The 25,031-nt window shown below is 34.9% G+C and overlaps 2 protein-coding genes across 2 annotated transcripts in view; both read right to left on the bottom strand.

The window, feature by feature from the left end:
* Positions 1 to 604: 604 nt before the first annotated feature.
* LOC108903726 (venom allergen 5-like) lies at positions 605 to 11,760 on the bottom strand. The gene is made up of 10 exons (XM_023454667.1): positions 11,654 to 11,760; positions 11,398 to 11,516; positions 10,302 to 10,380; positions 10,031 to 10,191; positions 9,815 to 9,912; positions 4,799 to 4,934; positions 4,630 to 4,712; positions 3,222 to 3,378; positions 957 to 1,060; positions 605 to 897 (listed from the first exon to the last, which is right to left on the bottom strand). Exons 1-10 carry the CDS (start codon positions 11,721 to 11,723, stop codon positions 858 to 860), a joined length of 1,047 nt encoding a protein of 348 aa, XP_023310435.1. The 5' UTR covers positions 11,724 to 11,760; the 3' UTR covers positions 605 to 857.
* A 1,732-nt stretch (positions 11,761 to 13,492) lies between these two features.
* The window catches only part of LOC108904053 (protein timeless homolog), a 307,033-nt gene continuing 295,494 nt past the window's right edge, over positions 13,493 to 25,031 (bottom strand). The window contains exons 17-19 of the mRNA XM_018706438.1: positions 17,353 to 17,598; positions 17,002 to 17,186; positions 13,493 to 14,639 (exon numbers count right to left, since the gene is read on the bottom strand). Of these exons, the coding sequence (XP_018561954.1) occupies positions 13,599 to 14,639; positions 17,002 to 17,186; positions 17,353 to 17,598 (1,472 nt within the window). The 3' untranslated portion in view covers positions 13,493 to 13,598. The remainder of the gene's footprint in view (positions 14,640 to 17,001; positions 17,187 to 17,352; positions 17,599 to 25,031) is intronic.

The following is a 25,031-nucleotide window of genomic DNA, read 5'->3' as shown; positions in this document are numbered from 1 at the left end:
TAAATGGGGTGTTTACATAAAAAAGTGTGCAGCGATTTGTCACTGAATGTTATTCTACAATGAAAGTATATCAGTTTCGCTAAAAACTCTTATATAATAATGATTTGATACGAAAATAAAACAATACAGGGCAAGTTTTTTTAAATTATTTAATTTTCTGTTTATATCTGAAGAGGTGGCAAATACTCCATGACTCACGTTTGTTTCAAAACATTATCGCATTGTGGATTATAAATGGGAAAATGTTCGTTTCATGACCGTTTCAATCGATTGTTTTGCGCTATAATGTATGAGGTAAGGAGAACTATGGACTACCCAGTAGGTCTTTCATAGGATTTGTCTATCTGTGGGTTTCCTTGAGAAATGCATTGACGATGGTTGTCCTGTCCTACCACAGGAAATATTGTGCCTTACGCTGCGTTTTTGTTTTAATCTAAGTTCAATAATTAATTAATCTTGCGGTTGTATGTTTTGACGGCGGTATTGCGCCTGCGGAATGTTTTTTTTCATAGAAATCAAATGAATCAATTCGTAACGCTCATAAGTTAGACATCTTAGGATGAGGCAAATACAGGTGATTATTTTGTTTATTTATTTATTGACGGGTTTCCCTGGGTATAAAAGCATTCGGTTCCTGGTAAGATTGCATTTTTAGAAAGGAAGAGGAAGTACGGTTACAAAACTACTACACCACAATTTTGGAAATGCGCTCAGTGCGAACAGGATGCGTTTGTAATCAGGGATTGCAATTAAAATAATTACAAATGATTGTTACTTTGACATATGTATTAATTAGAAAGTTTATTGAGGATAATCTTTGCTTGCTCATACGTTTTGGGTCTCTTATCACTGCGTTACTATTTTGTCAGGTAAGGCAACTGTCCTAGGATATTTCCCCTGGAAAAGTAAAAAGAAACAATACAGGTGTTCGCGTTTTGGTGTACTTATTTATATACCCTGGTCCATAGTTGCATACGTATAATTTTTGATATTTCATCCGCTCATTTGTTTCAAAAAAACTGTATCCACATCCCACATATATGGTGTCCGCCCAAATCAACTAGAAAGAAAGGTCGTAAAATAAAAGTGTTTATAAACATTTAGACGATTTTGTAATGTTAAGTAGACCATATGAATAATAAGCATTTTCATCCGTTGGAACTGCGAAACAGTATTAAAATTAATAATAAAAATTATTAAAATTTATTGAGAACCTCTTTAACATTGTGTAAACACTTGTAAATAGAGGCAGACGAGCTATCGATGAAGCCAGTGGTTCCAAAAATGTTTCTTTGTATTATTGTGGTAAGTCTAGTTATTAAAAATATTCTGTTTCTGTCAGCCACTTTTTTTTTCAAAAAAACAAATACATTACTCAACATAATTTGGTGCCATTGTCGTGCTACGGCTATGAAGAAAAAAAAAAATGTAAATAGAAACTTATTTTTGAAAATAACTTTCCAGAAATTCTTGGCCTAAAATATACAAAAAACTGATCGAGTAAGAGAAGTATTTATCCTCACTTTTTATGCAAATTTTGACCTACTCTGTAAAAATCTTCAACTACACTGCTCAAAATAATTAGAGGAACACTTATATAAATCTCAGTAACTTTTTTATTTGTAATACTATATAAATCTAATAATGCATATCTTAAAGACTAACATTTTGTTCGAATAAATTTACGAAAATAAAACAAATTTACATAATCACTCTTGAGACAACAGCGCCAATTCAGAAAAACTACAAGAAATAATGTGAAGAGTCTGTGATCCTATCTGTATAACATAAAGGTCCTGGTGAGATTTGGTTCACTAATATCGTGTATGTCTTCCATTAGCACGAATTACTGCTTGACACCTCCGTGGTAAGCTTCGGATGAGCCTTGAATCCCGTGATGTTGAAGGTTGTTCATGGTGATAATCGCAGTATGTGGCCTTGCGTTATCTTGCATAAACAGAAAATTTGGACCTATACCATAAGCGGCTGACATAACATGATCTTCTAGAATGAGATCAATGTACCGTTCAGCGGTTAGAGTCCCTGGAACTATGATAAGATCGGTTTTTTTCATCAAGACAAATTCCGCCCCAAACCATCACTGACCCACCACCAAATCTTTCGACTTCTTGTATGGTAACTGAAGAATGGCGTTTATGTGGACGTCGGTATACACGTACTCGACCATCACAACGACTTAAAAGAAATCGTGACTCATCTGTGAAGAGTACTTATCTCCAATACCGAAGTTGCGATGCCACATGCTCACTTGCAATATGTAAACGAGCCTTATGTGATACGGAGTTAAAATAGGTTTTCGCACGGGTCTTCTTGGTATCAAGTTTGCTTCTCTCAGTCTATTCTTAACTGTCTGATCAGAAATTTCCAACCCATGAGTCGTTCTGAGCCTACTTTGAAAGTCTTTTGCTGTTGATGTACGAGAACGCAAGGAGGATAGGACTAAAAACCTTTCCTGAATTCGGTTTGTTTTCCTCTTAGGACCTTGTCCAATGCGTCTTTTATATCCTTCGGTTTCTAAGTAACGATTCCACACGCGATGGATGACAAAAGGACTTACGTTAAAATCTCTTGCAAAATGTCGAATACTGGTGCCATACTCTATAGTAGCAACAACACGAACGACCTCAACTTCACTTAGATGCCTCATTTTTTACAATTTATGCTGAACTGTCAATATTGTTTACTATTCCAAGGCACAGCATATTTCTAAATTGAAATTTTGATTGTATGTTTCACTTTGTTTCTTGTAGTTTTTTTGAATTGGTACTATTGTCTCAAGAATGATTACGTAAATTTGTTTTATTTTTGTAAATTTATTCGAACAAAATGTTAGTCTTTAAGATATGTATTATTAGATTTATTATTTAGCTTTTACCCGCGGCTTCGCTCGCATTGAAGCCATTAAATAAGTATCAGAGATCAAGGGTATAGAAAATCTTTCGTAAAAAATAATTATTTTTTTTAATAAAAAGTATCCTATATTACTTCTAATACCCCCAAGAATATGTGTACAAAGTTTCATGATGATCGGTTTTATCTTAAAGAATATATGAACTTATTTTCTGATAGCCATCTATATAAAACTGCAATCGCTACAGTTAGTGCTGGGAGAGGCCTTTAGCTCGCAGAGTAGTTGTTTTCCATAATATCATTACTTAAACTTTCATTCGTACATTTTGTGTGAAAATGTTAAATCTTACTTGAGTGTAATGGCCAACGTCTTCATTGCGGTAACCAAAGGGACCGTAATTATATGATTTGTGTTCATCGAACCACATCTGGATCCCTGCTTCCCAGTTGGTTTTCGAACCGGATTGTGAAGATTTTTCCATATATAAATTTTGCCCAACGTACCACCTGAAAAAGGAGATACTTACTATAGGAAACGCTTTCTTTTATTTAGCTTTATTTACTACTTCCGGAAAGTAAAAGTTCTATTTCATATGAATAAAATCAAGCATCTCCTTCTGACATGAAGTAAATACCTCAACATTTTGGAAGTACCTCACGAACAGAGTTTAGTTGTGTTCAAATATTCAAGTGAAGTTGGATAACGAAATAAGAATATCTAAAAAGTTATTGAATATTTTGTTTAATACTGGACATTTGAGATGTCTTAAGAATCTTTTCTCAATGAATTTTCGGAGTACCTAAATCCCGACGATTCCAGTATTTGGGGCAATGTTTAGATACTGAAGTTATGTAAGTTTTGAACTAACACTTTTCCATGTGTGCATGCAAAAAAGTTTTAAATAAAATATATATATATTTTGCTCACGATCTCTAAATAGAAGAGTCAACGATTTCAGGGCTGGTTGACTTTTCCAGACATATCGCTCTCTTCTTCAGGATAATTTATAGATATAAAAATGTATTTGTTATACATATGTACTGCTGAAGTAATTGTTCTGTGATATTCCTGTCCTGATTGTTATGAACGAGTTGTTTTCAAATTCCATATAGTTTTTTGGATTCCATTGCCCTTTGTAGAGTCTTGATCAAGATCTTTTTTTTTTCTCTCACTAGAATTTTGGTGTTACAGGACTACTAAGTGTCTTGTCTGTGATCCACAACCGCTGATTTATCTACATTCAAGTGACTCTTAAAATAACAACGTAGATACGTTAGTAGTTGAAGATTAAAAGACAGATACAAGGCATTTAATGCACCTAAGCAAGCCATAATTCTGATGAGAGAGGAATTTTGTAACGACATATTTGTAACAATCAGGGACCGGAAGACCAGTGACTCCAAACTATGCACCAGAATGTCATGGTCCTGTCGATACACCAACTAATATCGGCCAGAAGATTTAATCTCCAGCCTACAGAGCTTCTTCTGATGAAGAGCGGTATGTCCCGGCGTGGCAATCAACCCTGAAACTATTGACATGGTACAGTTTTGTTATCGTTTGACCAATAGCAAGTCGTATACATTGATTTATGGAAGTAGAAAATTTGCTTTCTGGAAGTTAAGAAGATGGGAATTGAAGAGTTTGCTTTTACTCTGTGATTTTACTAACAGTAGACGCTTTTCCTATCTAGCTTTGAACAAGTGTACCTTTTTAATTCATACGAAACTTTATGTTAAATATGGGGAAATAATCACCTGCTATCTCTTACTTTCACATGAGCGTAGACGCAGGTGTCGGCAATATCTTGGGCCTTCCTTGCTAAGGAATCGTCCCATGTCTAAAAAAAGAAACACGCGATTCATTGCATTTAAATATTTAACCCTAAAAATATTGAAAAAAAATGTCAGACATTGATTTCCATACCAAGTTTTGGATGTTTTTGGCCCTGGGTTGCCCAGAAATTTTGCCAGTCGCTACCATCGCTCTGAGGTGGTTATGGTTGTTAACAATTATTTTTATGTCTTTTTCGGGAACTCCCGAGTCTAAAAAGGATACGAAGCTGAAAATATACGCATAAAAGTCCAGAACATTGTTTATAGTAACATCTATTTTCTTAAAGGGTATTATCATGATAGCTAGACTAAATTTAACCTAGTTCCTGTGTAAAGCTATAAATGCACCAAATAATTCTGGGATCAAAATATACAATTCGGGCAAATATACCATAGTCCAAAGTTCATTTCACTAAACAGAGGTAAAAATTCACTATATTTGTGTATCATTAAATAGCCAGTGGCGGAGATATTGGGAGATACTTACTCACTAACAATAAAAATCCCAGAATTTCGAGGTCACCAGTATTATGAAGATTTTACAAGATTATATGACTTAGTTATAAGTTATAACTAATTTAAAACTACTTTTCTCTCATTAAGCAAAACGATTCTCATAAAAATAACATTTGACTTATTGTTTTGGCGCAAGGGTTTTAAGGGGGGCGTTTGTATGCGCCTTTTTTTGACCAGCAATTTACAAAATTTAAGCAAGTTAGAAAAAATATCTCTTCACTGTACCAGCAACTTTCTTCAGGGTATAAGACAACTGACAATACACTGAAAATAAGAAACAAGCATACTTTTACCTTGTATGTTTATCTTACGTTTCCTGAACTTTGCGCACCTGTGAAACATACAGGAAATCGCGTACGGTGCTATAAACATAATCACACCCCGTAGAATGCTTTTAGGAATAACAACTACACAGCCACACACAAAAAAGTTGTCTGTACTTTTCATGCGACATGTTGTCCGTAGCATTTTTGCCTGTTGTCACAAATCCGGTGTCAGTATTGAGTTATCACATCACAGGGAGTTCCTAACCCCAAAAACAGGTAAAAAATTGCAAAAATTCACGAAAGTGCTAGGAAAAATACAAAAAAATATTTTTTCTATATTCAAATGTTCATTTATATTAGATTCGCGCCAAATTTGGTATGCGGAGGATTTCGGGGTCGCTGATCATGGATCCGAGGTCAATTTTGCAAAATTCAAGATGGCGGATCCAAGATGGCCGACCAAATTTTCAAAAAATAACATATTCGCGTCAAATTTGGTGTACGTGGGTTTTCGGGGTCGCTGATTACTAATTCGAGGTCAGAATTACGAAATTCAATTTGCAATATTTTTGTTTACTTTATAACTAGAGTATCCAATCATATTTTAACCTTATTCTTTTCGACTATATCTTGTTCTTTATTCTTAAAAACGAACTTTGCAAAATTGACCTCGGATCCGTGATCAGCGACTCCGAAAACCCCCGTATGCTAAATTTGGCGCGTATCTGTTATTTTTTGAAAATTCTTGATATCTGACTTTAATGGAACCGTTTTTTGAGGTTAGAAAAAGAACCATCAATTCTGATCGCGAATTCACGTTCGGCGGGTTCTTAACCATATATATCAATGACCATTTGAACTTGGAAAAAAAATTTGTATTTTTCCTAGCACTTTTTCGCGAATTTTTGCTATTTTTGACCTGTTTTTTGAAGGTAGGAAATTCCTGTGATTTGATAGCTCAATTCTGGCACCAGATTCGTGATCAGGAGGTAAAAATACTACGAATAACATATGTCGCATGGAAAGTACAGACAACTTTTTTTTTGTGTGGCTGTGTAATTTTTTATTCTTAATGATTGTACTGAGTTTGCTTACATTGAGTTTAAAACTGCATTTGCGACAGAAAACATCCTCAAAATTTTTATTGCGAAACGAATAGTTTTAGAGTTACTTTCTGATTATTCCAATTGTGTAGTAAGTATATTTTTGACAAAAAAATAATAAATAACTTGAAAATTACAAGTTTTACGATTAAAATGGAAGAGATCTTTTGTCTCCGAAATACTGATACAAATCAAATGAGCTTTGGTTAATACAATTCAATAAAAATTCACATAATTTTTACCTTTATTTAGTAAAATCCCCAGACCAAATTTCATTAATCTATATCATCATCTTTCGAAATATTTGCGTATTTATGATGTTTTCATTCAAATATCTAAGAACCGTATATTTGGCCCAATTACCCTTTTGACCTCATAGTGAATTTTTGTTAAAAAATGTCCACATACCAATAATCTTGTATTTGTCAGTACAGTGACCTATGACTGGACCCAGGAGAATGGTTCCAATACACAAATAAAACAGGAAATGCATTGGAATCATGGTTAACTCACTCTTAACTAATACATATTAACAAACAATTTTAAATATCCACGCACCTGCGGTCCTAATACGTGCCTAATTTGAAATATTCACTCATTTTTGTTCCGATAAAAAATTTAATGATTCAATTGTTGATCTGATGACAAATACGCATACATATTTGGAAAATGAAAACGCCTCCACTTACCTAGAATCGGATAACCCTTTCTGCAATAACCAGATTGGCTTAAATTAGTCGAAGAGATACTTAACAAGAACATTAAATACTGTATAATCATTTTTAAGCAATGGAATCCCGACCTCTTACCAGTTTTCAGTTTATTTGCTTCGCTGTTAGTGTGAAATTGCTGTTGTAGTCCTTATCAGGACTGTTTTTAATGATCTATAAAGATATTGTTGCTTATATATGATTAAGTAAGCAAAAAAAAAATAGAATTTATTATTAGTCCGGTCAAATTGGTCATAAAAATAGTGGTCAAATAACGAAAATGCCGACAGAGCTAAATTTTGGTGGAGACCTTGGGTACACCATTAGAAATAACGTGTCAAAAGTCCCCATCGATCCCATGTGCGCTAAAAAAGTCATTCGGGGTCAAAGGTCAAAATTTGAGGGTTTTTGGATTTTTTTCTAAAACGGTAAGTTTTATCAATGAAGTAGCTCTAACAAAAATTAAAGATCTTAAAATTATCTACAAAAATGGCACTTATACTTTTTTTCTAAGAATCACTATTCCTGAGATTTCGCGATTCTAAAAGTTGAAGGAGTCATATTCTACATGATATGCACATAATATGCCACGTATATGCATAGTCAGGCACTTAATACAAGTAAAAATGCCTATTTGTGTCTCTTATATGTATAAACTATACTATTCTGAGAATATACACTCAAAAAGAAACTCAGTCCCTCAGTCAATCCCGTCTATTGTAAAAAATTTTGTATAAAACACACGAAACAAGAAACAAGTACAACTATCTTGTCTTCCTCCAACATCGGCTTCTGCTAATCAACACTTGTACCGAGTATACTATCAACTTCAGACATGGCTAGGCAATCAACTGAACCCAGAAGACTGGGGTTGGAAATTAACAGATAATACTTTGGAACCGATTCAAACTTTACTTCCACCTGCTCCGGAAAAACTCCTAAACACTATTTTTTGCAATTGTAAAAAAGGTTGTAATGCTAAATGTGGCTGTAGAAGAGTAGGGTTACTGTGTTCTCCACCGTGTATTAATTGCCAAAGCCAGTCTTGCTCAAATGTCCAATTGAATACATCAACAGACGAAGATTCATGTGATTTCGATGAAGAGACAGCTGATTCATCTTCATTTGAACAATTTATGAACATCCAGCAAGAAGAAGAAATCGAAGGAGACATGACTGTTGAAGTCGACTCTGAAGAGTATGAATCAGATTAAAATATCAAAAGAAATCAGAACTACAGTTAGGGTCAATAACCAATATCAATATCAATAATTATCATGCAGTCAAAAGAGTATTGTCCCTGAAAATCCCGTCATAACAGTTCGTGGAGTAGGCCTACCGGGGAAACCACGTTAAAAAACGCGCCAAAGTACATTACCTCACAGGTGGTGTGGAAATGTGTGCATACCATGTAGAACGTAACTCCTTCAACTAATAGAATCGCGATATCTCAGGAATGGTGATTCTTAGAAAAAAAAGTATAGGAACCATTTTTGTAGATAATTTTAAGATCAATAATTTTTGTCGGAGCTACTTTTTTGACAAAACTTACCCTTTCAGAAAAAAATCCAAAAGACCTCAAATTTTGACTTTGACCCCGAATAACTTTTTTACCACACATGGAATCGATGGGGATTTTTGACACTTTATTTCTAATGGTGTACCCAAGGTCTCCACCAAATTTTAGCTCTGTCGGAATTTTCGTTATTTGAAATGTTTAATTTGACCGGATTATATTATTTAATTGGCAGTAACTGCTGTTTATGATTGAAAAAAGTCTATATAATTTTACCTATTCAAAATAGTTTCCTTATGCAAACCGTCATAAATAGGCCTGTCAGAGAGAGCTGCAGTTCAATGTCGTGCGAACTGGTCAACCGAGATATAAGCGAGCCGCTGTCTCAGAATGCTTTCCACGTTCACGTCACGCTAGTATACTGTTGTCTTTGTTTTCGTGCGGATGTTGCGGAATTAATTCCTATTCATTGGTGTTTATGGTGGTATATTGAATGTGTAGACAATTTAATTTGTTGCTTATATAAATAATCCGTACGCCTATGTCCCGCGGCTCAGTTCTGACAGCCTTATTCATAAATGATTACAAGCTACGTGACCATTAATTTCGTTTGGAACATTAATTTTATTTCTTTCACGATGGCAATTAAATTAAAACAATAAGATCAAGATTACATTAAAACACAACATTATGTTTCACCGGCTGTGATTGGTGTTATTTCACGAGATTATGTTCAACCAATCAACGATCGCGTTATCTCAAGCGTTGTAAACGAATCATTGATATTGGCGATGCCAAGATCTAAGGAATTTTAGCTTTATTTTTTAAATTTACATACATGATAGCTTCAGTAGCTGATATTTTTGTATATTAACATAAGTTTTCACATCCGTGGTCTCCTACTATGTATATAGTCCCACCTGGGACATTACCTCTGAAAATTGAAGATTTTTAATGAAAATATGTGTAATTCAAATAATAAGTTGATATACTTACGCAGGACCATAATTGCAAACATATAATTTGTCGTATCCATTTCCATTAGGATAGTAAGTGTAGCCACAACCCACATGTGTGGTATCAGCCCAGACTACCTAAAAATGATTTATTTTCTTTGTAATTTGGTAAGAATTTTTATACCTGTTTATAATCAAGGTAAGCTCTGCCAAAAAGTTACGTTTGATAATATCCCACTTCTGATTTTAAACTTACTTGAGTGTAATGTCCTGTTGCCATATCGAATACATATTTCGCCGAATAAGTGTATTTAGTGTATTCATCAAACCAATACTCTACGGCTGCATTCCAGTCAGCTCCCTTTTCAATTCCGATAGTAGGCTGGCGATAGAGATTTTGTCCCACTTGCCATCTACCTAAAAAAAATTAACAATCTTTCTTACTAACCTCGGTTTTATTTCTCTCTAAATAATGTCGACTTGATGAATCGCCTGCCATGGGTATAATGTATTTGTTTTTAACTTACTGTCATTTACTCGTTGGTGCTTGAACTCACAGCTGTTTGCAATATTTTGGGCTTGACCTGCTAAATAGTTGTCCCAAATCTAAAAGTATATTAAAAATAGGTTTGTGAAGCCTAGTTTTGGAAGTTACTAGACCAAGTAAGGAGAAAATCTCTATTAATCGTTATAGTTCTGTTTTACGTCTTTGATTTTTTAGATTCTTCTTTAATTTTTCATTTAATAACGGAATTTTTTGAATTACGCGCTTATGGGGGTATTTATTGATATGCGGTTGGCAGCATTGCGTTGCGCATAACCAGTCACATTTTTGGATTGTTGATACCTCATTTAGTTTTTGTGATATTGTTTTGCGTGAAACTGGAGCAAACTTTCAAGGGAACTTTCAACGTTTGAAACAAGCTTACGGAGATGATATTCTGGGTCGTACGCAATGGTTTCAAGATAAAAGTGATCGTTAATCAATTAAAGATGATCTTCGACAAAGAAGACCTTCGACTGAAGACTCCCGGGTTCGTAAAGTCAAAGATCTGGTGCGTACAAATCGCCGATTGGCTGTCAAAGAAATTGCAGAAGAGGTTAGCATCTCAATTGGGTCATGCCATGCAATTTTTTTGAAAAATTTAACATTCCTTGAGGTGCTTGATGACCGAACACAGAAAGAAAATGTGGACGTTTGTCGGCAACTCCTTGAACAATCCGATGACGATAAAACATTCATTCGAAGGATCATACCAGAAGACAAAAACTGGTTTTGCGGCTAATGAGACAAAAGGTCAATCATCACAATGGATTAGCAAAGGATCTTCACGTTCCAAGAAAGCACGATCCAATGTCAAAGTGTTGGTCATTGTTTTTTTCGACTTAGAATGGTGAATTTTGAATTCTTGCCTCAAGGCGAAAAACTCCCGCAAAAAGAGACCAGCAAATACTTTAAGAGCCATTTCAAATGAAGCGAACGGAGACACCTCTAGGAAAGGTGTATGAATAGGAGAGGAGAGCACTTTGAAGGGTACAACGAGCAATAATGTATAAAATTAATAATAAAATTCAAAAAAATAAAATTCGATTATTTTCTGAACAGTCGTCGTATTTACTTACCATTCTCTTTAGATTGATTCCTCTTGGTTGTCCAGAAACCTGTCCATTAGCAATACGTTTTCTCAATTCATTGTGTTTGTTAACAATGGTTTCTTTGTCTTTCTCAGTGACGCCATATTCTGGATTGCAAATGGTAAACTTTGTCAATATATTTTTGAAAATTACACAAATGTGGCGGTAGAAAATAACGAAACGATCGTATATTATTTTTTAAGAATATTTTTTTTATTAATTAAGATATTCAAATAATACATACCATAAACGCTACAAGCGTAGACATATTGCATTGTAATGACCAATAAAGAGCACAATAAAATGGCCTTCATTTTTGAAAATATCGTAATTGACTGTAAAATTTATTGACTATTTTGCAGTTATATATATATATACACTAATTTACTTATGAATATCACAAAAGGCGATAACAAGTAAAAATTTTAAGTAGGTAATAATTGTATGATAACTATTATTTCCATTTACACATATATAGCGTGACAAAACGACGTTCAGTTTTTTGTACAAAAAGTACAGATACCATTTGCATAAGGTACACTGATCATGAGGGCCAACAGTTTTACGAGAAGTTAGGCAGTCCGTTTAAAGTCGTCAGATCTAAGAAGGCGTGTCTTAGAAAGAGCTAATTTGTTGCTTAAAATGCGTAATCTATGAGATGACGGTCTATAAACTCACAATTTATGAGCAAGCGCCAGACCTTAATTTGACTTATCTGATAAGTTAGTTTATAAAACCAATGTCCTTTGTTTGGTATTTCTTGATTGATTCACAAACAAAACGTTTTAATGCTAAAAGAGATAGTTATCGTAGCTGTAAAATAAAAAACCAAATAGCAAATTCGAACTACAATAAAAATGCAAAAAACGTTTTTCTTTATTACATTATTGGAACAAATATTTGTGACAATCTCATTAAAGCCATTCAGTGAGCGAAACACCTACTCCAGGATATGCTCCGATTGGCCTACATTACACCTCTAATATCTAGTAAATAGCCAAGATCAGTTGTCAGGAGAACCATATACCGGTTTCGAACTTATTAGTTCCCGTCGGTATGTCATAGGTGAGACAATAGACGAACGATTTAGCTACTCGTATTTGGATGTCTACCTACAGATGTTTTGAGTGTTGATGAGATAACCTATAAAGTATACGTCATATGTCACATCTTAATTATCATCGCACTTATTGGCACAAAGCGGTAACTCGTAATATATTTAAGAGTTTGGCCCAAAGTAATAGGCATTAAGTAGCAATGACATTTAAGATGAGACGTATGACGTGCTTGATAGGTTATATCTCAACCACACTCATTAAGAGCATAATGACGAAGGTTTCCTTTTTCCAGAAAAATAGGCAATCATAATATTTTTAGATATATGATTTACCATCTCTTATACACCATTTTTTTGAATCTCTTATAAAGGATACCATACCGCTTATCCATATTTCCTCAGCAAATCTAGCGTAGGTTTCTTTGGAGCGAGAATGTTAATAATATTATATTTACTTGAGATTTCAGTTAATCTCATCTAATTGACCAATCAGCATTCAGAATAACGATATAGCTGAAACGTCAGGTAAATAAAACACGGTTAAAATAAACGCGCTTAGTTACTGTGGCAACGCAATGTTTTTCTTAAATACGAGGGTCCTAGAACTATTGTGACATGTGCACAAAAGTTTGTTTATGGTACTTCATGCTGTTTTATGTTGCGTGTTATAAATCTCTTTTTTGCACTAAATACAGAAATAACTAATTACTTAATTTGTGTTCGAAGATAGTATGAAGAGACATATATACCAGTTTGACCGGTTTACACAAAGTATAAATACTATGTTTTATTTTAATATTTATACACCTTACTGTGCCTTTAACACGGTGTAGATTATTTCCATAATTGTTCACATATTTCTTGGTACATAATCATATTTCGCTTCCCATTATTTTGAAAATATTACGGGACAGATAACACTTTCAAGGTCTTGGGAATTAATATAATTTATGCAACAATTTTCTATATCAGAATTATTTTTTTAAAGGTAAAAATTAAACTCGATATATTTGGTGAGTACTTTTATTGACAAAATAATGAATGAAATACAAAAATATAGATCTAAGCTACTAGAAAAATCTATTAAAAAACAATCCTATATAAATTTCCTTAAACTTAAACTGACAGCCATTTATTCATCATCATCGCTTTCCATCACTCTGCTTCTTTTACCAGTAGGTTTCTCCGAATCTGAATTAGAAGCAGATCTAAGTCTTTTTCCATCACCTTGGCCTGCCTCTGTGTTGGCACTATTATCACCTTCCTCTTCACTGTCGCTTTCTATTATATTTCTACCTCTACTAACATTTGTATTACTTTCAATATCAGTTTCTTCCACTTGCTCGTTCATATCTGCATCTTCCACTTGCTCGTTCATATCCGCATCTTCGTCTTCTTCATCACTATCCATTATCCTTCTAGTTTTCCTTTTCTGGAAACTAGTATCAGCTGTTTCAGAATGGGATTTATTTTCCTCTTCACTGTCGCTTTCTATTATATTTCTACCTGTACTAACATTTGTATTACTTTCAATATCAGTTTCTTCCACTTGCTCGTTCATATCCGCATCTTCGTCTTCATCATCACTGTCCATTATCCTTCTAGTTTTCCTTTTCTGGAAACTAGTATCAGCTGTTTCAGAATGGGATTTATTTTCTTCATTTTCTATATCCGCAGTTCCGAATTCGGCGTTTTCGTCTTCTTCATCGCTGTCCATTATTCTTCTAGCTTTATTTTTCTGAAAACTAGTTTCAGCTGCTTCAGTGTCAGAATTATTTTTATTTTTTGTACTTGTAGTTTCAATTTCGACATTTTCATTGGAAGCACCAGCATTTTTCTGAGGATGACTGTTTCTTAGTTTATCGAAAATGGAATCATCGTCGCTAGAATCGTCGTTTTGTGGTTGTCTCACAATTTCTCTGGTTTTGGATCTACTCTTTTTCAATTTGTCAAATGCATCATCAATAGTGGATTCCTCATTTCTTGGCGGTTGCGTCATTCCCCTTAACTTATCAAATATATCTTCATCGTCGTCAGATTCGTCGTTCTGATTTGTATTCGCTTCAGTATCCTCTTCGAGTGTGAGAGTTTTATCCAGCGCTTCTTGAAGTAAGGTGCAGTAGCTGTTGAGGGTGGATGCTGTGAGATGCCCAGGAATACGCCAATAAGCTTCCTGGAACAAGAGAAATATAATTTGAAATTTACTACACTTTTGAATTGAGGTTAGGTATTCTGCTAACATCACATCAACATTGATAGGTATTAAAGAATAATGTAGATTTGTAGAATAATCTGTTAAATAACAAAGAATATTATTTTAAAAACAAATTAGTCAAATCTATCGGGTTGCTGGAGAATTAATTTTAATAACAGAAATAAAACAAAGAGGGCCGCACGCCACATGAAAAATTACTGCAACACACATTCAATTACCGACGGAACGCTCTCTATACTACGGAAAATAAATCACCAGTTATTAATACCGCGCGAGGTGAAGAATAATTTATACTATAGGGCTTAATGTAATGTAACTCGTCCTTTTGTAGGGGACCTATTACTCACGGGTAATTATCAACGCGACACTTCATAGTTATAGTTCTCGGCTCATAAATCACCCGGTACTGATGGGTGCCACAATTGCATGATTAATCGGTATATTACTCACTGGCGGGAACGATTTCGTTCTTTGTCAAACGGATTTATTGTGTTTTAATTACTGCCCAAGTACCGTGATAATTATAGGGAGTTCATTCATACCGCGTTGAATATAGTTTGTGAGCGTTGGTATATCTGAGGATTCAGAAAAATTGGAAAGTGTGGTAAATTTTAAATGTTTAAAACAGGATGTTTTGATGCTGATTTCAATATCTATAAAAAGAAGATAAAATAGTAAAAATATAGTCTAAAAGTTTAACATATTTTAGCCATTGTTGCGTTCATATGAATGTTGCAGAGTTGCATTGTATGCAATAAATAAAAGTAACTCAAAATTTCAAGTTGTCAATGTCATAAAAAGTAATTTAACGAAATGAATGTATTTTTAAATATTAGGATGCGAGTGTCAACCTAAATTTTGTCTGTAACCAAGGGTTGTCAGTAAACAAACAATATTTTTTGAGTTGCAATCACGTTGAAATCCTAAAACCAAGACTGAAAAAATGGAAAATGTGGAAATTCCATCTGAAATTTTAGAAAAACCTAAAGCGGCTACTGCAGGCATCATTCCGGAGAAATCAGAATCCATATACAACAATGAACTGAAGGAATTTCAAGATTAGAAAATCAAAGAAGGGGTGAAACTCGGTGAAAGGCGTAAATGAAGATGTCTTGCTGGTTTATTTTTTCAATTTAAGTGAGAAACTAACTCCATCCACATTGTGGGCTAAATATTCCATGTTGAAGTCAACTTTGAGAGTTTACAAGAACATTGAAATTTCTAAATTCGGAAGACTAGTGGCATTTCTAAAGTCTAAGCACAAATATTTTTAACCAAAAAAATCCAAGGTCTTAGAAAGAAAACAAATCGAACAATTTTTGCGTGAAGCCCTAGACAAAGATCATCTTATGAATAAGGTAGGTTCTACTGAGTAGTTTAACTGAGTTATATTTATTAAATTTGTTGTTTTTAGGTGGCGTTGATATTAGGAGTTTATGGCGCTTGCCGTTGCGAGGAATTGACCCATTTAAGCATAGGCAATATAGAGAACAAAGGGCAGTATATCCACATCATGATTTCAAATACTAAAACGAACAAACCAAGAAGCTTCGCTGTGTTAAACAAATGATTTTGTGTTCATCTAATTGAATTAATTAGAAAATATTCTAAGCTAAGGCCTCAAAATGTGCAGCATAAAAGGTTCTTTTGCAATTTTCAAAAGGGAAAATGCATACGTGAATGTGTTGGTATTAATAAAATCCCTAATGTTATTGCGCGATTTTTGGGGTTGACATATACAGGGTCGGTAAATCCCCATGGTTCATCGGCCGTTACGTGAGAGCGATAAAGTAAGTCATAGAAATCCGTGCGATAGAGAAAGATGGCTATAATGAAGGCGTCTAATAGTCACCGCCCATTTCGCCCTTCCACAAATAAGAAGTGGATCTTATACTGGGTTGGTACTTCTGAACTTCACGAAGAAATTGACGAAAATTAGAACATGCTCTAATTTGTCAAGAACTTGATGAATAAATTCATGAAGTTATTTGACAGCAGATTTGGTGCATTACACTTGTCCAATTTCTTGATGAAGCGACTTCATGAATTGATTTATCAATAAATTGTCAATGTAAAACAGCTATCATTAAATTTAGATTTTACATTTTAATAAAAAAGTGTAAGGATTTTAAGTCAGTAATCATTACTATTCGAGTGTGTATTGAGTATAAAAGTGGAACATGATTATAACCTAAAAAGTCATGGATGAAATGTATGCCATTGTTTCTTACAAACAACAATGCCATTAACTATTTATGAGTAATTAAAATTAGTACGTTTTTTACGGAAAAAAATACTGGGAACAATATTATTCGAGTACCTGTTCGTCAAAAGGTTGACATATGCCAAACGCTTTCAGCATCCGCTGAAATTCGACGTTCTCCATAGCGGCTTCCGCATAGTCCATTATTGGAACTAACGGGATCCCCTCGTTGCTTCCGTCCTCGAAGTCTTCGATTGCATCCGACAGGCTCTCCTTGAACCAACCAAGGGCCTCTTCTAAACCTTCAACACAAACAGAATCTCGTCAAATAAGGAAATATTATTACTTACAAGAATGCAATTACGAGAAACGTTAATTAACGTTAATATTTCGACAATTCCACGATTCAGTTTCACTTGAAAATTAAAGGATATTTCTCTGCAAAACAAAATCTCATTAAGCACATACCTGTTTCCATGGCATTCAAAAGATGCCTCACTAACTCAGCCTTGGAAGCTTGGACGTGAGTGTTTTGCTGTTTCTTTTTGGTCGACTTTTTCCTGGAAGTTGTTGTGGAATTCTTATTCGCGGCGCGTCGAGGCGCCGCGCCCGCCGTAGACGTCGACGCCGTTTGGGGGAGATCGGAATTGTCCTCGGATAAGCTGCTGTTTCCGGTGTCGTCGTCTTCGTCGCTAGGTGTCTGGTGCGCTTTTGCTGAAAATAAAACGCCAACGTAAGAATGAATAAAAAAGAAATTATTGTACAAATGCTTCAATGAAGGAATACCACACCACTTATAAGATCTGATGCTTTATTGTTGTACAGGGTGAATGTTAAATGCGAAATTGTAGTGAGTCAATTTTTTAAATTGTAAATAGTTACAGAGGTATTTTATTTTATTTTCTATTTATTTTATAAGTACACTTTTGTCCACATGGAATATAATCAATACCCTGTGCGCTGCTGGTTGTCGAACTGATCTAGAGTTCGGGAGGCGCGGCTCTTGACAAAGTCGTACTCGACTCATTCTATAAGCATTCAGCTTGTGTATTTCAAAATGTATACAATGTGTTCCAATGAGATCTTTTGATATATTTTTTTAAATTCATATTCACAAAGATTATAATTAGCGAAAACGGAGCTCGGGAAGACGCATGGAAGTCATGTTGTGACGTCATACCACTGGCTAGCGAATATAGATCATATGATGTCTCTAATTTGGAAGCAGACAAAAGCAAACAAATTTTTATAGTGAAAGAAGTTTGACTTTTCAAAACGTTAACTAACTATAATTGTAGACCTTTGTGTAAGAATCAAATGAGCGCCAATATTTAAATTGAATTTTAAGTTGGTATTTTTGTTGTCATATCATTTGGCTAAGTAACATTCGCATCTAATTTAAAGTGAAATATTCGCATAAATAATTATGATATGTCCAAAATATAATTTATAGTTTATTATGAACAAGAAGCCTTCTAAGTCGAAAGTGATGTCTTGCGCAAAGCGTTACGAAACTTGTAATCTGGGTGGTAATGATAGTGCTTCTTTAAAAAAAAAAATGCAATTTTCGCTGACCCACCGCTAGTTTTGTTGAACATCTACCAATGAAAATCGATTAATTAGTCGGCCTCCCCTTTCCAACTCGCCCTTTTTGTGCGAAAATGGAGCCGGCCATCCATTCCGTTTCATTATTCATTTTAATATCGGCGTTTACTATTCCCAAAAACAATGCCGGGGAAAAACTGGCCGGTGTGGGTGGCGTCGGGGATTCGTCGCCCTGTGGACGGCACTGTTGCTGTTTGCAGATAAGCCCCATAATTTACTATTTATTTCACGTGACGGGTAGACAGCGCGCTGGGAATATGTCCTTTGTGTAGGCTATTTTGAGTACGACTTTGTGGGGTTTTGTAACGCGTACACGATATATTATAACGAGGATTTTCGTTTTTTTTAGTGAGTTTTAAATATACATGGATTAAAGATAAAGTGAAATCAACAAAAATTATTTTATGCATGACCTTTCCTGCTAAGAAAGATAAACAGGATGATATTACTAAAATAAAGATTTTACTATACACCTGATGAATATTGACAATAATTTTCTTTTTGGCTTTTCTAAATAAGTATTTTATTATTAGCTCTCACTTTATAATGGTGTTACTATAATAATTCAATTACGTTCAATAGAACATTATTTGACTTCATTCGATAAAATTTTATAGGATTTAAATTTTCTTATTCTTTTTTGTATAGTAGTGGTTCCTTGTGGAACTGTACAAATGCCTGCTATTTGTTTCTGTTCCCAAAAATCCTGCTTTGGAAAATTTCATTAATTTTCAAATGGAACGATTCCTACTATTTATTTTAGCAAGTGCGAAGCTAAATGCTGTAAAACATCCAAATGGATCCCTTTATTAGAGCATTAGGAGACGACTTTAATAGGATTAGTGACAACTTTATCTTCTTCCTAATAATTACACCAGATCATGCGAACTTATCAGGATGGTGTAAAATTTTACGGCCCTTAAAATTACCATATTATAAAGGAATAACAGCCAAGATGAGAAGGAAATGGACGATAAAATATCGAATTATTCAATTATTAAATAATGTACCGGGATAGTCAGAAGAGACGAATAATTTTTAACTGTTAATAAAATATAATTACTATTTTGTATTATGAATTCCAATATGAAGCCCTAGATAAAAAACAATAAGAAGATCAAGGGCCAATAATTAAAAAATATAACTATATATGACTGTAAATAATACAAGAGAGACTTGTATATTCCATAAAAAAACAATCGGACAGAGACAAATTCCTGCACAATAAACAACTCGGTACGTGTTTCCGACCTAGGCTAACTTGTTCAGATCACTAACCTTCTAACCCACTTTTGATTTGCACGTGCACTATGACTAGTACTCGGACAAGACGAAACAAACATTTTTGTCTCGATATATGATAAATAGATATTTTACCTTAAATATTGTGATCACAATTGTTATTTGTTCATTAATGTTAATGCTAAAACAACAAATGAATAGGGATGATTGCTTTGGAATGTACGGTTATTACAATTTATCATTTTTAATATTATCAACGTTTTCACGTTTTATAATTTATTACGTTAAATAATACACAGTTTTAGTATTATGTTCAATTTATTATTCAATATGCAGTTGCGTATAACCAAAGTTTACATAATAAATGTAAACTTTAGTGTACATGTAAACTTTGGTGTAACCTAGGTAGGTACTTATTGTTTTGAGAAAGTAATATGTTTTTTACCTGTTTAAAATGCCAGCACGAGTAAAACAGCATTCATCCGTCCAGAGCACTTTGTTAATAAAGTTAGGTTCTGCTGCACTTCGATTTAGGAACCAATTGCAAAATTCAAGACGATTGGGGAAATCAGCTGGTTCTAAAGCTTGAACTTTTTGAAAATGGTACGGGTTGAGTGAATTCTCTCGCAATATCCGTCAAACTTTGGTTTGTGATATCTCCAATCGCCTCAAAATTGTTCTTGTGGAAATAGTAGGCTGCTCCTCGACTAAATTTAAAACAGCCTCTATCACATTAAGTCATTTTGTCGATGTCCTGCACGTTCTCTGCGCGGTATGATAGACCCGTGTCACGAAGACGTTGGACGGCTTGCACAATTGTCCGCGGGCTTGGGACAGCGGCATTTGCGTTCTGTACACACTCTCCGTATAAAATCACCATATCCAGATATTCGGCATTCGTATACAAAGCCATCACGACCGACACTTGAAATAATCCGAAATAAACTAACGATTTCGAGTGTCTTTCCAATCCACATCCCTTCTCCATCTGTATGGTGTGATTTTCACTCCTTTGCAGGAAAAATGCGGGATATAGAGAGTGGTAGATTTGAATAAATGCCTACAATTCATGCATTTGTTATACATGAATATTACAGTGGCGGCGTACACAAGAATTAAAGTGCATTTTAAAAAACTCGACTATTTACTTAATTAAAAAAAAGAATTTCAGATTCGTATTCAGGGGAACACCCCTAAAAGACTGACCCCCACTTAAATTTACACCCTGTATAGTTTCCATGTTTCTTGTCCCCCTGTGTGAAAATAACCAGTAATCTAGAGCGTAATTTTTGAAAGTGTAGGCGTCTGTATGCTTGCGTCTCAATGTCCCGGAAAAAAATTATATCCTATTGAATTACCCTCCCCTATTATACGCCCTCGCGAAAAAATCGATACGGCCCCGATCCACAGATATGAAGTTGTACGGGCGCGGGGCCATTGTCAGCGACGGTAGAGGATTAACTCGGCCGACAGGGGCCGGATTGTCCTCTCCCGAAATCATTTATCTTTCGTCCGCCCCCCCGCAGCGGAATTCACTTTTACTTGTATTGTGGCGCCTCTTGTTAGGCGCAAAAACTTTTATGCGACGGCAATTGGGGTGCAAGAGTCTATGTAAACGATCCCGAACACACGCCAGAGATTAATGGTGCGGGGAAATCTCCAGGAGAGATCGTCAGGTCCCGAGCTGAATTAGAATGTCATCCCGGTTGTTCTCCGGGAGCCTTAAGAAGTTCGGGTGACAAATCGGGCCAACTTCGCTAAATATACGCGGGACAATCGGCGAACTTTGCGAAAGTTCTGCTGTGAGAGCGGACGACCATTCTTTCTCATGTAAATATTTCGGGGAGGACGGGGCCTGACAAGGAACCCGGGGAGTTAATAAAACTTTTAAAGTCGTCTGGTTTACAGGTTTTTTTATTGGGAACGTGGCAGCAGTCAGACAAGTAGTAAGCAATAAAATGTACTAATTCGATTAAAGTTATATGTTATATACATGATATACACTTTCCTATACAGTTTCAACACCTTACGGAACATTTGAAATAGAAAGACAGCTATATAGTAAGTTAAGTTACAAAAACCGAAAAGTGGTGTTTTCGAGGTCGATTCAAGTAGATTCCAGATTCCTGGAAGCTTCTAGAAACCTTCAAAACACTATTCTTGGTTATGTAATATTTTGTTTGTATATTCATATTATTTCTAACTTTTATTACCTGTCAAAGTTTGCCATGTGCGGCGTGAAAATAGTTTGGTTATTGAGGTTATAAACTAAATGGTACTTACAGTGTGCTTACTTCATAGAGAATCTGTGACTTTCCAACCTTCTTTACAACAGATCTTAACAAAGTTATACCGCGATCATCCTCAGCCTCCTCGGGGCCGCAACTTATATATTTCAACAAGTCCGAACCCGGGGCCCGATTATTACGTACGGCGCGCTGGGAATGCCCTCGAGAAGAATGCGGCCGCCCCCCCATCCGGCCTAAGTGGAAATAAATTACGCACGCCAGCCGGTCGGCGGGCGCCCCCCAGGCCGCCCCGCACGCCGAACTTTTGCGTTCTGCCGTAATTTATACTCATAAATTATTGACTTACGTTTAATTTGAGTTAAATGGAGGGACCGTCTGCTGTGATGTCGGCCGCCGACGTGCGGGTTCCGCGAACAAAGGCAAAGGGCGAATCGATGGCGGAGCGGCGAGGAAAAATTGAAAATGCAAATGAAATATTAAAGCGATAGTGTGGGCGTTTCCAGAAATCTGGTATTTCTGGCACAGAAAAGCTCTTGGAATATTGGATTAGTAGCCAGAATGTTCTACAAAACGTTTCTTTTTTTAAAATTATATTAAGAAATATGATTTACAATTATATCAAATTATACAATATTATATCTAAATATCTGTTTTTTAAGGCAATGTACAGACATTCATTCGCTCCACTTTCCAATCTGAGCTATGAAGCTGTTTTGAGCCCATCTACGCGATGGCAATCGCGACAAAAGTTATTGCGGGTGTTCGAGAAAGAAAACCTAGTCTACTCTCTGTATGATGCCGAAGATGGGGCGCGGAATTTAGATTTTCAACCAAATTTCGAAAATTTCCGTCGGAGCTTTCCGCGAAGCTCCCAACTACCCCCATTGGCCAAAGTCGCAGTAAACGATACCGACGGAGCTGGTGCTAGTAGCAGAGCGACTGCCGACGATATGCGGGACGCGCAGAAAAACCATCTCAGTTCCGAAAATTGGTATATAAAGTTTCCCAAATACGTCGAAATTTGGACTGACGCAGCGCAACATAAAGACGAGCGATCATATCAAACTACAGTTCTAATACCAGTCCGAGTCCAGCAAATTATAAATATCGGCAAAATCCAGTGGCAAAAACTGTATATCGTTGCGGGACCTTTGCGGAGTCACCAATGAGGTGATCGAACGTCTACTCTGGTACCTTAGAATTCATTAACCAGAGAGGGCCAGTGCATGTAGTAAGATCTAAATTATTTCACATTGTGTGCAACTTTTGGCATTTTAAAAACCCACATTTTGGTAATACCGCCGGGATTAAATATTAAATTAGAAGTCTTGTACATGCATCTGGGGCGATCCACACCAATTCGGACGGTTTGAAAAATTTTGATTTTTGATTTCCTTAATCTTTTGATATTTTTTAATACCCCTCAAAAAAGCCTTTCTTGTAAATTTTGAGATTTTTTAGATTACTTGTTCAAAAGATATCAAATTTTCAAAAAAATCGTTCTCTATTTGGTTTTTTGTTCATAACTTTCTTAATAATAGTCCAAATTAAAGCTTTTTTAAATAAACTCTGTGTTTAGATGGCCTCTACAGAAAAAAATACAAAAAAATATTCAAGTATTTTTGATTAAGATTTTTGAGTTTGAAATTTTAAATCGTGTTTTTAAAAGTGAGCGTATTTTTCGACTTTTTTGAAATTTTTTTTTCAAACTACTATTCCTTTAATAACTTTTAAGACCTCCATAATTACTATTTCTTCTTTGATTTTTGAAAATTTCAAAAAATTGTTTTTCTCTGTAAATCATTATTAAGGAGGTTTATCTGATTTGGAATTGACAAACAAATATTCATAAAAAAATTAATATAAGCTTATTAATATGAAGAAAATCCTCAAAAAAAATTACGACTAGTTTGGATACCTAAGAGACGAGATATTAATAAAATATTTTTTTACGATTTAGTACAGTTTTATAAGAATGCAGATTATTTTTATCTTTCCACTTAGAATGCGCAACAATTGACGAACAGTTTCCATAGCAACTTGTATAAACAGGAAACCGATATCTAAGGAACCGTATGACAGCTTGTAAAAATCGATTAGGTACTTGTAAGATACATAATTTATAATAATTCTCCTTCAAACTGCTGCCATTGATTAACTTATCCTCCATGTGCGTGATAGCGGCAACGCCGCGGTCTCGCCGTAGCGTATTAATTGAAATTCGCAGGTGTCCAAACAAACAGAATGATCGAACGGGAGCGAGCGGACGCCGAGCCGAGCGCGCCAGCAAACTACAACGTTGCCAAATCTAAAAGTTTACTACTTTAGTCATTAGCGAATCTACAGAAAGTTTCGTTAGACATTAGACGCACCTCCGTACCCGATAAACCTGCTTAAGTACCGATTTTTGTCATTGTATACTCTTTTTTACTTATTTTAAATTAATTTTAATACTTTTTAATTGTCTATAGGTGTTTAAAATTAATCTTTTAAAAATTTTACATACACGATTTTTTCGTGAACTAGATACTCCTTAGTTAATATATTTCCGTTGCTCCTTGGAATGATTAAATGAAATTTTTGGGTCTCTGTGATTGACTTAGCTGTACGTATTGTATCGCAATTCTAATTTTTCTTTTGCATCTAAATAGTGTTTCTTAGGTGAAAATTTGACAGCAATATTCAATAAGATGTACGACTCTTTAAAAACTAGTCGTATTTTTTTATGAGGATTTTCTTCATATTAATAAGCTTATATTAATTTTTTTTATGAATATTTGTTCGTCAACTCCAAATCAGATAAACCTCCTAGAGAAAAACAATTTTTTGAAATTTTCAAAAATCAAAAGGAAATAGTAATTATGGAGGGCCCACGACCGGTGTTAAAAGTTGTTAAAAGAATAGTAGTCTGAAAAAACAATTTTAATCAAAAAGAATTTGAATATTTTTTTATATTTTTTTCTGTAAAGGCCATCTAAAACCAAAGATTTATAAAAAAAGCTTTAACCTATTATTAAGAAAATTATGAACAAAAAACCAAAAGAAAAGCGA

The sequence above is a fragment of the Anoplophora glabripennis genome, unplaced genomic scaffold (assembly GCF_000390285.2).
Source record: "Anoplophora glabripennis isolate ALB-LARVAE unplaced genomic scaffold, Agla_2.0 scaffold10, whole genome shotgun sequence".
NCBI lineage: Eukaryota > Metazoa > Arthropoda > Insecta > Coleoptera > Cerambycidae > Anoplophora > Anoplophora glabripennis.
This window is presented reverse-complemented; position numbering and strand designations above follow the sequence as displayed.